At 32.8% G+C, this 15,643-nt stretch overlaps 1 protein-coding gene across 1 annotated transcript in view; it reads left to right on the top strand.

Annotated features, from left to right (window-relative positions):
- The first annotated feature begins 1,579 nt into the window (after positions 1–1,579).
- Positions 1,580–15,643, top strand: part of LOC121128544 (neo-calmodulin) — an 82,338-nt gene continuing 68,274 nt past the window's right edge. The window contains exons 1-2 of the mRNA XM_040724134.2: positions 1,580–1,714; positions 9,286–9,473. Of these exons, the coding sequence (XP_040580068.1) occupies positions 9,294–9,473 (180 nt within the window). The 5' untranslated portion in view covers positions 1,580–1,714; positions 9,286–9,293. The remainder of the gene's footprint in view (positions 1,715–9,285; positions 9,474–15,643) is intronic.

Below are 15,643 nucleotides of genomic sequence, written 5' to 3'. Positions count from 1 at the left end.
GTAGTTCATTATTTTCTTTAATAGTGAAGTATTACCTGATATAATATACAAGTAGGCCACAGGGAGATATATTATTTGATAGACAGTACGATTTAAGTTCCTTTTTTTTTTTTTTTTTTTCTTGGTCCCATTTTTGACGTACAGTAGCTCACTATTGTCTTTAATACTAATGAAAAAAGACAATTTATTGGATTTTTGTATTTTATTTTTCATCATAGTCTCCTTGTAACTAAACACACTTCTCCCAGGAATGATCCAATTGCAATTGTAAACCGTCCAAATAGTATTCAGCATTTTTCTCTGCAAAATAATTGTTGAGCTGACACATTTTATTTTAGTTGCAATTAATCTGAGTTGAATTGACTTAGATGTGTAGTATTTTAACACACAAACCCTTTATATGTCTGCTATTGTTTGAATCTATTTAAAGGTTACACTTTCAAAAAAGAATATTCAATGACAGCTTGAGAACTGAATTTTTGTCCATTTTCAAAAAAACACTCACTCAATCAAACGACTCTTACATAACAATTACCAGCCCAAAATGGCTTAAACTTTGGTCAATAAGTCATTTTCACATTGAGGCTGGAAACTTTTCAAACCACTCTTGTAGATAATACGAATGTATTTCGTTGCGCTACAATTTAAATGCAAAATAAGGATTATATTCTTATGTATCACTTGAGACAATTGAATTTTTTGAAACTTTTGAAATTCTCCAACATAACTTTAAAATTCAAACTTCTGAATCCCTTTACAAATAGAGAATGCCAATTTCAAATAGGTAGAGAGGTCAAAAACGCACTTTAAAAACTGAAACTTTACAAAGGTAATTTTTCCATTAAAATAAAAGAGAACAACGAATTAACAGATCATCCTAAAAATAAGAAACCCTCATACACCTCCTAAAATAAAAATTTAGAAAAAGTTGACCTTATTTGTGACCTTTGACCTTTTAGTCGACCTTTAAAATATAATTTAAAAAACATAAAAAGTTATATAACTTTCTTTTTGAAGCACGAAAAAGCTTTAATTATCACGACATTAAAAAATACGCATTCCATTGTGAAAAAGTAATTTTTTGGGGTTGGCGTGCAATTTTTATTATTTTTTTTTCCCATAGTGCTTAAAATAAAATTTAATTTGCTAATTTTCATGAATTAATATCCCCTCCCCTTAATAATAATAATCTCTAAGTAGAAACAGATTGATTCTACAAGGCAACACACACCTGCTTGGTTGGTGTGGACAGAAGGCTCAAGGTATGCAGAGAGAGAAAGCAGAAGTCTTTTGACTATGTTATACCTATGCACTTATTATGAAGTGATTCCACTCCCCCGCCAAAATAATAAAACCTCAAATAACTACGAAAATTAGTCCCGTAATTTACTTTTATTTTATTTAATGCTTATGTGTGTATAAACATTCCCCCCTTTCCTTCGCTCCTTTGTGTTCACTTTCCCTTCTCGAAGCGCCTTACACTTTTTTTTTTTTTTTTTTTATAAAATATATTTCTTCTTGTTTTTTTTTTTTTTTTTTTCAAGAAAAAAAAGAAATGAAAGAGGGAGACTCATAATTCAGTGAGTTGTGAAACGCTGTAAAGACATTTTATTATTCCTTAACTGATTGTTAATTTGTTAAAGTATTTAACAAATTCGGATTTCCTCCTAATATCCCATTAAATATTTTTTTTATCAGAGTAACCGTCACTGAGGTAAGAACACAATTGTTTTTTTATCCATTGATCAAAACTCATTGAAATTGCATACGTTCAACAAAAAATAGTTAACAATTGAAAATAATAATTATATAAAGTTGTCAATTAATTACTTTCAAATAAACATAATCCAATTAGACATCGAGATACTAAATAGTTCGATACAAAGAGACTCCAAGAAAAGATGCGACCATGACCTTGAATTCTGATAGTTTTCAAATGGTCTAAGTACACTATATTCATCTTTTGAATTGTGTCATTGTTAGGCATGGGATTTTTGTAGAGAAGTATAACAGTTTTATTCTCCTATCGTTCTGCAAAAGCCCCATCCTAGTCTATTTTTGATTGATGTCGTGCGAATCAGTGACCAACATTTAGATATTGTTTATTTCATCCGTCTTTCCTTAAGGTATCTGTTCTTAAATATAACGGGTGTTCATTGAATACCGCACTTTAAATAAATGAAGCATTTATTAATATTCAGACCCGAACTAAAATTTTGAAATATCATACAAAGAACATGCAATTCATATTTTATTCAAAATGGAACCATGTGGGCTCAATAAGACCCTTCAACCAGACTCAAAAGAATCTAGCAGACCATAATAATATAGTATGGCTCAATTTTTTTGCTCATTACTCAATTATTAATTCATTCTGGACACTCAAATTTGATAGACGTTTACCACAGGCCCTGGCGCAATACACACCCTTATACTGTTGAAGTTGAGGTAAAGTGAGGATGGAGGCAAAAGGGATTTGGTCAGTAGAAAAACATTTCGATCCAAGAAATTCTAGGTGATATTAGCCGTATGGATAGGGACCAAGGGAATCTCCTCCCATGAGACGTCGCTATGGTGGATGTATATAGTTTTGACTGGGATACGTCAAATTTTGCACAATTTGACATACGCCTGAGATCTGATTGCGAATTTAGTTTACTGTCTAAACAATGTGTTGAGATAATTGTAAACCTTGTCTTTTTAAATGTAGAAAACAACTACTGATAACTATTATGAAAGGCACTTTTGGAATGTTTATAAACCTACAAAAAAGTTAAAAAAAGGATATCATAATCAAATTTAAGCTTGATAGTTACATAGGTGATCTTGATATACATATTACCAGTTTGACTTTAGTAGAAAGGTTCATATTGTACTCACTCTTTCAAATAGGCACAATCAATTCTATCTCATAATTGTTTCCTGTTAATCTAATGAAACGTTATCCCAGTTAAGCTTCTCTCAGCCAAAAGATTCTTCAAATTGTCAGGATTAGCATGTTGGTGGTTTCTATTTTTTTTTTATTTAGAAATATTTTACGATTTACAAACATAGTCGTCCTCCTTTATTCTAAAAAAGTGTAAATTTCATTCCAGTTATTTTCAATAGACATTTTCTTCTTCATAATTTTTAATAGATAAGTAAAATTATTTGTTAAAAATCTTCTATGTAGAGTGCACATTCAGAAGTTTAAGAAACACTGAACACAGGAGTGTTTTTAGAAGAAGACATAGGGAGCATTTGCCCCAGGCCGTACTCTTGATAGATAGCCCCCTTGGGTTTGATATAAATTGCTTAAATTGAACTATATATACTGATAACAAAAGGATTTATATTTGTTTGAAATAAGGGCATATTAATAAAATGAATTTGACCTCTTTCTATAAAATAAAAATACATATTAATTTTATTGAAAAAACGTCATTTGAAGAAAATACATATCCTTTATTAAAAAAGTTGTTTTATAAAAAAGGACTCTCTTTTTATTTAATGGAAAAAAATTATTATTTTTTTTAAAAATCTTAACTTATTTAAAAAAAGATTGAAATTAAAAAAAGAAAATAGAATTAAAAAAGCCTTGCACATCTATATTAAGTGATGAAAATCGTGTATTTTTTGGGAATGTTAAATAAAAGAAGAAACCGATAATCAAAATGGTAACCCAGACAATTTGAAGAATGTTTAGGAGGAGAATAACTACAATAATCTGTGACATGGGAGACGCTGGAGAAGGAAATCAACGAGGACAATGTCAAGAATTACTCTGATATCGATCCTCGACTCTATTTTGTGTGTAAAAAGGACTTACGATTATAACTCTACAAGGAATCCTCAAGGTTACTCTCCGTCCTTTATGAGCACACACGAATGTTCAATCAGGTTTGGAATATAATTGAATGTAGAGGAAAAGGAAGTTCACTATTCAAGAATTAAATTATAATGACATTATGACTGAGGAAAATAAAATTCATTCTTGAGATTACCAATTCCAACATACACCAAATTTTCATCACTACCGGATACGGCAAAAAAGTCTTTAAACATACAATCTAGTATTTTATCATGATGTATTTTAGCAACCAATTGTATGTAATAGGGTATATCTTGGCTAACTTAATCATCGATGTAGCCCCCCTTGTCTCCCTCAGCCAAGTCTGAGGATGTAGTCCACAGACATGGCATCCCAGTGCTGGTTGACGGTTTCCTTGAGGTTGTTGATATTTGGGTAACGGACAGTGACAGCCTTGGACTCAATATGCACCCAAAAAGTGAAGTCTAATGGATGGACATCTGGGGGACACAGTTTCTTTGGCCAGAAAGGCCAGTTGTCCTCCAACCATTTCTGGACATTTTAGGATGTGTGTGCTGGCGCAGTATCCTGCTGGAACACCACGTTCCTGACGAGGTAGTTGTTCTAGAACCATGGTAAAAACGCAATCTCTGTTGATTTCTTAACAGCGTCCAAAAGTGTGCGGACCAAAATTCATTGCTCATGTTCAGCTAGCATTTTCTCGACTTCTGAGACACTTAGGAAGATTTTTTTTTTTTTTTTTTTTGTAGTATTGGCCTGAAACAATTTAGTAACATTCTAAAAAAACCTTGATTAATGTAGTAAAAACGAAGTGGAAATATTTTTTTCCCCACAACCGTTATATATATTTGTCCCAGGCCCCACTCACCCTAAAACTAGGCTTTACTGCACTTGGACTCTCATGTAAACAAATCATTATGCTTACTATAAGTGTAATGTATTGAAGCTCCCTTATCCGATGGTTGTTCTTTTAATTATTATTATTGTACATATGATACAGTTTTACAGGTACACATATTTATGTGTCATAAAATACATACTTTATATTTGTTATAATAAATATCCTGAGAAGATTGTAAATGTCAGGTAGTGTGATATTCGTTTCTGTCTAGAATATAATTTATTATCATATATCATTCTTCCTCCACGACTTTTATTGTGTGTAGTCACCCAGACAAACACGACATTGGTGTGGAGGATGAGATTAGACGAAGTAACCTTCCTCCTGTGGGATTGTTGGCAAAAACTAGCCATACTAAATGCGGGTGAGGCCGTCTCCGAAAGGTGTACAGTGCCGTCTGCAGCTGGGGGGAGGGCTGTATTCTAAAATAAATTAATTAACTTTTGTCTTGGAGAAGAAAATGTTTAATTGGACAACAAGGATAACATTTATCAGATTCAAAATGATCTTCTTTTTTTTTTAACTCCAGGCTTAGTGAGGGATCACTTTCGTCGGAATTATTTGGATCCACATAACTTTTTATTTTCTCTTTTCACCCCTTTGGTCGGATAAAGGTGGAGGATGGTTCTTTCCCCTTCCCAGTACGGTGTGATAGCTCGTGATTGTCTGATGAACTAATGTGGACCGCATGAGAATGTCCTAGTTTTTTCTCCTGGACGGGTAGATGGCTCGTAATCATTTTATGATTGGATGATCCTGCTGGTGAAATTATTTTCTGCCAAGGAATAGTAGATTGTAGGTGTCCCTTTGTTTGAGGAATAAACCTTAGTCAGGAGTGGATTTCTCCTTTCTCCGTTCCGCATGCTGGGAGCATGGCATGTCTGTGGAGATAAAGTTTCCAGTCTTGTCCATATGCAAGTGTGATATTTGAGTGTTATTATCAGCAATGCTTTAATGACTCAGGTTTTGTTGAGCTGTGACAAAGATTTTGAATAATATAAATAAATTGTTCTTGTTATTTTGAAATAGGAAAAATTGAATTGCTTTCGTTTAGTTTTTTGAAATCGTGAAGAGTCTTTAAGCGCGTTTGAGACCGTTTTTTACCTTCAAAATGGATGTTAAGACCCATAATCATACCACATCACTACTTTAAGGGGTGCTCAAAAACTACATTGTTCCATGGAGGAGTCCGACCGATTTTTTAAAGGAAAGAAGCTGTTCTTCCATTGTTGCTTGAATATGAGTCTGTAAATTTCAACGACCCTTTCAAAAGTGCAGGAGAGCGAATGAAGCATGCAAGAATTGCCTCGACAGGGGAAATAAATCAAACCTACGCCTGTACTCTTTAAATATTGTCACGGATATCCGTATCCTTTCCATGCCACATACAGAAAAGTATGGGACTAAACGTTCCGTTTTACATTGCGTTAGAGGTTCTCAATGTATAATATGTTCCAAAGGAGCTCAAGAAAATAAGTTATCACATCCCCCGATTCTGATTATTCCAAAAAATAAATAAATAAAAAAACCCATAAAAGTTCACATTAGTTATAATTATGTGAAAAATGAGCCATATGATTTATGATTGACCCCTTACATATATAAATATGTACACATTGTTACATTTATTTTTAGAGAACTCCTTTGTGTGGGGAAGGGAGACGTGACAATTAATTTATAGGTTTCTAGAGAGAGTAAATAAAATTTCCCAAAGAATTACTTTCTTCAAGATTTGTCTACAAATAGACACAGACAACTTTTGTAAAAAAAATTAATTCAACCAAAATTTTCGAGAATGGGTTACTCTGAAATTGCTAGTCTCGTCCCCTGTTCCTTAGGCCTTGTATCCAATGTCAAGATAACGACCAAGGGTTTGAGAATTCATGATTATTCCACAACCAACATGAAGAGCCTTGCCGAGAACTTCAGGATGGACCCAAGGCTATCAGCACAGCCATGGGGGACGTTCATCTATGTTGGTAAAAAACACAAACTGTTTTGAGGCATCTTGAGACAAGGCTAATACAACTCAGACAAGGAATATCAGCAAGCTTGGGTAATTTTAGGACTTGAACAATATGGCTCAATCATGACTTTGACAGAGGCCATAATTGACACCCATGGAGGTCACGTTGAAAAATAATTATATACGAGTATGTATGTTTAAAGTTTCGAAGCTTAACTCGATGTACTTTTTGTAAAACTTGAAGTAGTAATGTTCTCGATTTTGTTCCCTGCAATGTACTTTTTAGATTACCAGCAAGAGATTGTACGTAATTTAAAGGTTTACTGTATTCATATATTCTTTATAAAATGAGTATGGAAAGAATAGGTTAATTACAAAGGTGTAAGTTACTATTTCTATGGATATTTAAACTCAAATTCTTCAACAAGAATTTTTTTATAAACTTTTATATTTTATTATTTCTAAAGAAAATAAAAAAAACAGGATTAGAAACAAGAGTATGGCAATATTTTTGGCAGAATTTAAGTTTTTAATTGATTTTCACTCCCCTGCTAATTCCCCCTCTTCCTTTTTCAATTTAATGTTGCTATACACATTACATTAGAAGTATGTATGTACGCTATTTTACTTCTTTATATATTTGTAATAAGGCAATTTTTTATGCCTATCGTAAATCCAATAATTGCTTCTAACATTTCATATAATTTTTGATATAATAATATACACTTTTTTCTTTGCTATATCGTTATTTTAGTAATAAATTTATATTTATATATACAATACCTATATGTACTTATATATATTTCAAGTAGAAAGTGGTATTAAATGGTTCTTTTTCTGTATTTACATTTATTTTACAAATATATTTACTTACAATCAAATCAGAAGAATAATGTATGGATATCCTATCACGGAAACGATTCCATTTTAGATATGTACAATGTACATATATCAAATGATGAATAATATATGTCCTCTCGAATTGTAAAAGTAAAAGAAACAGAAAATAAACTAGGGAGTCCTGCCAATCAAAGAATGTTTGGGATGAGAACCGTTTGGCTGTCATGACGTTTTATTAGATCAGCTGCAAACAGCCCTGAGTGGAAGGAAATAAACACAAGTCCCACTCCGAATTACTCGGATGTCCATCCACAATTCTACTCCAAGTCCAACAAAGACTTTCACTTACAACTACCGAGCATGTCCTCATTGTTAATTTTAGTACTGACAATACTAGAAGTGATTAAAAAAAATAAGAAATAAAGTTAAGAGACTTCATTAAGGGCCGAACTTTATAAGTTTTAGGACCTATAAGCAGGACTGAACTGGACCGGAGCAAGACGAACTTGACGTGACTGAAGTCTTTAGTTCTAAATAAAGACCAACACAACACCACTAGTTATTACTTTATACTTAGATGTTTTGTCTTCAAAAAATTATTTAATAATGATAACAGCTTTGAAAATTAAAAAAATCCTTTTGGATTAACAGCTACAAAAAGTCATTTCCGCTTTCTAGAACATGGTTATCACCTTTATGAATATATATAAGCAGAGCTGTAGAAAAAAATATGGGATTACACATTCGGATATTTTTGCTAGATGACAATATGAGCCATGTTTTTTCTAATTCCCCAAGCTGTCATTAATTACACACCATGCAACAGCATTGTTTAAGTCTTAAAACACAAATATGACCATTAAAACTTTCATCCGATAAATGTTTAGCCTAGAAAGCCTTTTTATAAAATCATGTTTTTAGGGTATAACTACGATTCAGTGCTATATTTCAGCAAGAAAGAACTATATAGATGAAAATCAAAGAAAATAAAAAATGAATACAAATATTTCAGCATTTGAAAAATGAATTATTAGTACTTTATCTTGATTGCCATTAATAAAAAATGTATATAAATACCAAAAAATCGAGTAAAATGAAGAACATTATTTAGAAGCTAATATCTTTTTTATTTTTTCTTCAAATACTTTTTATCTTAGCTGAAGTTATAGAATATACCTTATATTTCAAATTAAAAAAATATATTTATTAAAGGTGGATTTAGATTGATTTTGGGAAACATTTAGTTTTTCATATTTATTTAAGAAATTTATATATAATATTCGGGTTAGGTTGCGTGAATATAGATTACAATAATATTCCTGGCGAAAATCATTATAATATGGTAAAAAAAAGGACGGTGGGTACAGGGGGTGGACTCCCCCAAAAAAAAAAACTAAGGATTTTTTGCTTTATACTAGAAAGGTTAATATAATTTTTCAATTTTTTTAACAAATATTTTATTTTCTGTGAAAAGATATAGATTTTTGACATTTTTTTAGAAAAAAATTAATATTTGAAATTTATATTCCTGAAAATTTTTCTAAAAATGTAATTGTTCAAATTTTTTTCAGAAAAAATTCAAAATACAAATCTTCCCCTCCCCTCCAAAAAAAAAAAAAAAAGATTTATAATCTTACAAACACCCCTGAAATTGTCAGGGTTATCATGTCAATTTTCTGCTTCTTTTTTATTATTCGGGCAGATCATATTTTTATATGTGCGTATGTACGATAAAGAAGACCAAAAAAGAAATAATTTATTTTACAGATCCCATCATGACATCAGATGAAGATGAGAAACAGCCTTCGTCCCCATTACCAGATGAAAAAGAAGGCCGTAACTTTGAAGAGGAAGTAGATGATACTGGAAATATTTTTCGCGAAGCAGAGAGGGAGCTTTGTAAAGAGGCCTTTTCTAAATTTGATCCTTCTGGATCTGGAATTATTCCAAAAGAGGTAAGTGTTTTTTTTTTGTTTTTGTGGGGACTGGGGGTGTAAAAATTAAGTTATCTAAATTTACTAATTAAACTTTAATTAACTAAAATATTGCATGTCTGATAGGAATGTATGTCCCCGACATATTAATTTTTTATAGTTATAATTAATTAATTGTCCAAAAATAACTTTGTAAAAAATTGCGAAATTGTATTTGTATTTGTTTCCAGAATTGTAATGATGCTTTTATTATTACACGTGAGACAAAAACATGATATGGGTGTACAGGTGGATTTTGTACACGGCAATCTTTTTGTAGGTGGAATATTTTACCTTGAAAAAAATAAATAAATAATAAGGATTTTTTGAAAACATCTTGATGTGAATGTTTTACTTTCTTTGAATGTGACAATATATTGTGAAATAAATTCAAAGTAAAAGAATTATTTTTCCCAAAATGAAATTATTAAAAAGACAAATTATTATTTTTTGAAATGGGAATTGTTTTTTCTTGGGATTGGTTGATTCCCTTGGAAATATAGTTAATAGTCCATATTTGCAGGAAATGAGCTTATCTACATGTTTGTAGATACTATATACTTATCTGGCTAGTAGGTAAACCGTGATCAATAAGGCGGTTCATCAGGGGCAAGGGCCTTCCATTACACTTAGTTGGGCTTAATGTGGATAACACTAAACAAACAAATTTCTGGTGATTTCCATGTCCCACGCCAGAGTATCAACGGGTACCTTAGCAATTTCGTATCGGATGTTGGCCTTCAAGTCTTGTAGGCTACTCGGAATGTTGACATAAACAAGGAACTTCAAATATCCCACCGAATAAAAATCGTAAGGGCTCAAATCGGGGGAACTCTCGGGTCACTCCAAATCACCCCTTATTGAAATGAGTTACTCCAGAAAGTGTTCCCTCAAAGCAGCCATCCCCATTTAGCCTTTGAATATATATTTCCTCAGTCACAAAAACATATATTTTCTAATAAATTGTCAAAAGTACATAAAAGGTACTAAATATATAATACCTATGGATGTAAATAGTGTGATCTTTTTAGCTGGTCCGTTTTTTTGTTGTTATTTTTAACTTGGATATCTCAAGATTGAATTTTCCTTTCCTAAATAGATTCACTTATATTCTAAGCCTGATTGAACATTTGTGTGTTCCCATAAAAGACGGAGAATGGGCCTGAGGATTTGTTGCGGAGTTGTAATAGTGAGTCATCTTTGGTAGACTCAGAGTAGAATTGGAGATCGACATCGGAGTAGTTCCTTCCCATGTCCTTGTTTATTTCCTTTTCTCCTCTTCTCTCGTCACAACTGATTGTTGCTGAGATAGTTTAGTCTCATGAGAGCTAAGCGTCTCTCCTCCAAAGCATTTCTCAAATTGTTAGGGTTACCATGTTGAGTTTCAATTTCGTTTTTTTTTTCCTAACATGCCCATTATATACAAGATTTTCTAATACTAATAATATCAGAACAATAAGATCTGTACTGTTGTACTAGTGTCTGACACATTTAAAAGGGTATTATGCTAAACTGATATATTAATCTGTGGTCGCAGCTCCACTATGTTATACAACAATTTGCCTCCGATGACGTAGCTCTTCAAATTACACTATAGTGTGTCAGTGTAGAAAATAACGAATCTGAAGCATAGACATCTTTAGTACTTTGTAGGAGATATCAATCAAAGTGGGGACTCAAAACTTGCAGGAACATGAAATGAAGATTGATTCCCTTTATAAATTTACATTTAACCCCGTAAATGTTTTTCATTTAAACAGATAAACTTTGCTTAATTAATATAGATGTAAAAATATCTTTATTTGATAAAAGTGTCACTTTGGATAATTAAGAAAGTGTAATGATAGCTTTAAAAAAATACATAGTACAACTTCTCGTATTATTTGAACAAATATGATTTTGAAGGACAAAATTTGCTGAGGGTCACCTTTTACTTCCCTTTTTTCGTATCAATTTCATTGCAATTTATGAGAATGAAGAGTCCCCATGATATTTTTTTTTCCTTTTTTATTAGTACAAATCGTAAACTTGCGTGAACAATTTTGTTCTATATATTTCTTTTTAAATTCGAGTCACAGTGATTTTCAATCAATACGGATACGAATCATGTGGGCCTCCCAAAAAATACTTTAGCTGAAAGATAACCTAAAAATCATAAATGAACCGTCAAAAACAGGATTTAATCAAATACTGGTAGTTTCAAAATTACTTATTCAAAAATTGTTGTGCCTTGACCTTATCCTTATTAACGACCGAAGGCGGTTGTCACTTCCAGTTCAGTATCAGTCCATTCCAGTTCAGTCCTGTATATCAGTCCTAAAACTGATAAAGTTTAGAACTTGATGACGTCACTTAACCTGTTTTTTTTTTGTTCTGGTATTAAAAAGTATTAGTACCAGTTTTAAAACTGAACTGGAACGAATAAGTAAGCACTAACACTATGCTAAAAATTGGGTTTTTTGTATACGTACTTTGGATATAAGAAAAATCTGCTTATAGTCAACTTTTCATTTAAAAAATAGCAGTTTACTATATCTGGATTTGACTGTATACTGATCTCGCCTTGTCAACAGAAAAATCCTCATAGGATGTCCATAAACCCTTTGTGTTTGCGGTAACTCATGATCCTGTGGCGTATTTCCGTAATTAACATACCTTTTATAAACTCATCCTGACTTCGAATCATCCGTAGCTATATAACCCCAAGAAATCCTGGTATAACAGGATCCCATGAGAGAACCCCAATTAGATAAATAGTTTAGGGCAGCAAAACGTGGACTATTAGTTAATGTTTATATTCTCATTAATATGAAAAGGTATAGTGATTATTTTTTGATATTCTGTTTCCACCGTCCTTTTTACCTATGCAAACTATACTAATCATTTAGGCATTACATCATCGTGAGCGAGTAACGAGCACAAAAGTAGCACATCTCAGATCCTCTAGATGCTGGAGTTGATGTGATGAAGATTACGGACTTAGTGTTTCGTGTTTTTTCTATTCTTACCCCTAGAGCATTGCAATGATACAACCACACTAAGGTCACGGAAATTCCAATATAATGTAACAACCTTTACGTATAGCATATACCCCAGAAGTTGGGGTATATTTCATATCAAAATGCAATCATCACATTGTCCCTAAGGGAACACTTATATAAAATACTTAAAACAAACACCATGCCCAAACCAAAACATAAAATAATGTCATTTCACGACAATTCGTAATTAATGTCAAAATCACAAACTTCTATAAAAAAAAACATCCCCAAAACGACCAGTAGCAATAATTCTATCAATAAAACATAAAATGTCTTTCTTTTTCCATTGCAGATCTCGACTAAAAGTCCTTATATTTATCATCACTCTTTCAAGGGCATCACAGCTCGTTATAAGATGTACAGGAGATTCTGGTTCTTCTCCACACAACCTGTAAGAGTCTCTTTAGAATTTACTTCAAGGGAATATGACGAGGTACAAAACTTAAAACCTTTTTTATTGATGTTCTTCTCTCGTTATATATGGTGCATCCACCACAAAGACGAGGAAAAAAGTACTTTGTTTGCCGACAATTTGAATCCAGTATCAATTTTTCCGTCATTCTGCATCCCATTTGAGCTAGTGTATCCACATATTCATTGACCGTATTATTGTTATGCCCCCTTACCCATGAAATGTTTACAGAACCTTTCAATCTGCCAATCTCAGCCAATATCCTTTCTTGCTGTCTAGTAAAGGCTCCACTTTTTTATGAGAGAGACAATCTATGGCAGCCATAACATCAATATCAAAAACCAGCGGACCACCGAAATGCTTTCCCATCCCAACAGTAGTCTTCAATGCTAGAAAAATTCCTTCCTACTCCGCCTGAAACACTTTGTTATACCAGTTTAAATTTCCATAGTTATCAAGAATAGATCCGTTCACACACAAAATACATTAGCCATACCCAACCTTATTTTCAATTTTTGATCCATCAGTGAACACATCTACACATTGAGGGTTTGTAGTTATCCCTTCTTTCATAGTCCCAAAAGAAGGACAGTTATAGGGCTTTTGATCTCTTTTTTTTTAAGGGTGCATAAAATTTGTTGAGTATTTCATCTAAATCTTGTTGGAGAAGGGTTTGTCTTCCTTTTGTTCTTGAGTGTGCTATTCATGGGATTGGAACATCATCCATCTAGTTGTCATCGTATGTCTTTTAATACTAAGCTGTATAGGATCCATATTAAAAATAATCTCCATTGCTTTTGTTAGTTTTGATCTATTCCCTCTACAAATCAAAAGAGAGGCTAGTCTATTCACCCTTCGAAACTTAGTGATGTTGTCCATATTGCTGTCCCAAAGCATACCATTGATTCCATGCATGCCTCTTGAATCCATTTGACGTATAAAGACCGAAGGTCACATTCGAAACCAACTAAGTTTGTTGCAACAAACAATACCTTTTTGTTTTCTTGTCAATATGATCAATATGAGGACCCCCAACCCAGTCGTACGTCAATTATAACACCAGGATTTTTGGATTGATCCACCCACTCTCTCACTGTATCACTTATTTTGATCTCAGGAAAACTCATTTTACGTGCCCAGGTACATAACAACCCCTCAGTCTTTGACCCACTAAACATAGGATCCATTTGAGATATACAAAAGTTCATCTCACTTACTCGCTTTTAAATTATATTAGCCATTGAATGCCAGTAATCACCAAGCCTATGTCATCTACAACACCAATTGTAAGTAATGGACCCGGCCTAGGTTGGATAATGTGCTGAATGGCGCAATTCCATACTAATTGCGATATAATTCCCCTTGAGGACATCCTTTTGTTGGATTGAGGAAGAAACTTACTCCCTCTTGAGAACAGGTGATTACTCTGTTTATCAAGTAATGTGTGTACCATTAAATTGACCAGGGTCAATACCATTATTTTCTATAAAAAAATCCATTGCACCGTAAAGAAGGTTGTCGAATACTCCCTGGATTTCGAAAAAAAACCCGACATGGCATGCTTCTTATTAAAAATTGCACTTTCTACCTTATCAACCACTTTACCTATTGCTGAATCTGTAGACATTCCCCTTTGGAAACCAAACTGATTAGTTCATGGTACTTTTAGCTTCAGCGATTCTATATGTCAATGCCCTACTCATTCGAGTCCTTTAACTGTTGTGTTTGCTAGGGTAATTGGTCTGTTTGCTTTTGGATGTGTATAATCATTTATACTTGGTTTTGGTAAGAAAATGACCCTAACTTTGCTCCATACCTTAGGAACATTGGAAAATTTAAGTGGAAACTTAAATATAAAAGCTATCCTGTTATTGTATTCATCAGATAGGGCTGAGCCAACAGGTCTTGGTTTTTAAAATTTTTGAATGAGATAAACACTTCCTCCACAAGTGAATTATTTATATAATTTACCCATATACCATTAACATTTTCTTTCCGGCCTTGCCTATAAAAAGTAGCATTGCTAAAATGGATTGAGATTAGTTTCTTTAAGTTTTTCTTCAATGGAAAAGTTTCCTCCTTCATTTTGTAGGATGTCTAATCTAGGTCGTTTGGTTGTTTTTTTTCATTTTGTCGCTTAATTGCCGCCATTATAGCTTGTTGTGAGTCCGATTGAGTACATCTCTTTCTCCAGTGATTACACCTCTCCAAGTCTATTACTCTCCTATATTCTGTCTTGCTTCCATAATAAGGAGTTCTATCCTTTGTAACTCTGCATTTTGCATACTTGTCTTTCAGCCCTCTTGACAGCCTCCTCACGTTGCTTAATTCTTTCGTCTACCAAGGAACAGTCTTACTATGGGACTTTATTCTCAGAGGTCCCACTGTTTCAAGTGGTATTTTAATAGATTGAGTGACTTCAGATGCAAATTCTTCTATATATTTTGAAAAGACTTCGTCTTCAAAATCTGTAAGAGTTGTTGTTCTTAAAGGTTGTTGTTTCTTCGAAAATTCAGACTATTTCATATTCCTGAGGTTTCTTGTTAGGACCGACTCCTTTTCTAATTTCAGTCAAGGCTGTGATTGATAATGAAGGTAGCCATATTGAGTCAAAAAAAAAGTTTTGCAAAAACCTTGTCTAGATCTTTTGATAACATTATTTTTTTGCCTATTATTGAAAACATAATATTATTGATGTA

The sequence above is a fragment of the Lepeophtheirus salmonis genome, chromosome 13 (assembly GCF_016086655.4).
Source record: "Lepeophtheirus salmonis chromosome 13, UVic_Lsal_1.4, whole genome shotgun sequence".
Taxonomy (NCBI): Eukaryota; Metazoa; Arthropoda; class Copepoda; order Siphonostomatoida; family Caligidae; genus Lepeophtheirus; species Lepeophtheirus salmonis.
The sequence above is the reverse complement of the archived record's forward strand: the minus strand, read 5'-3'. Positions and strand labels throughout refer to the sequence as shown.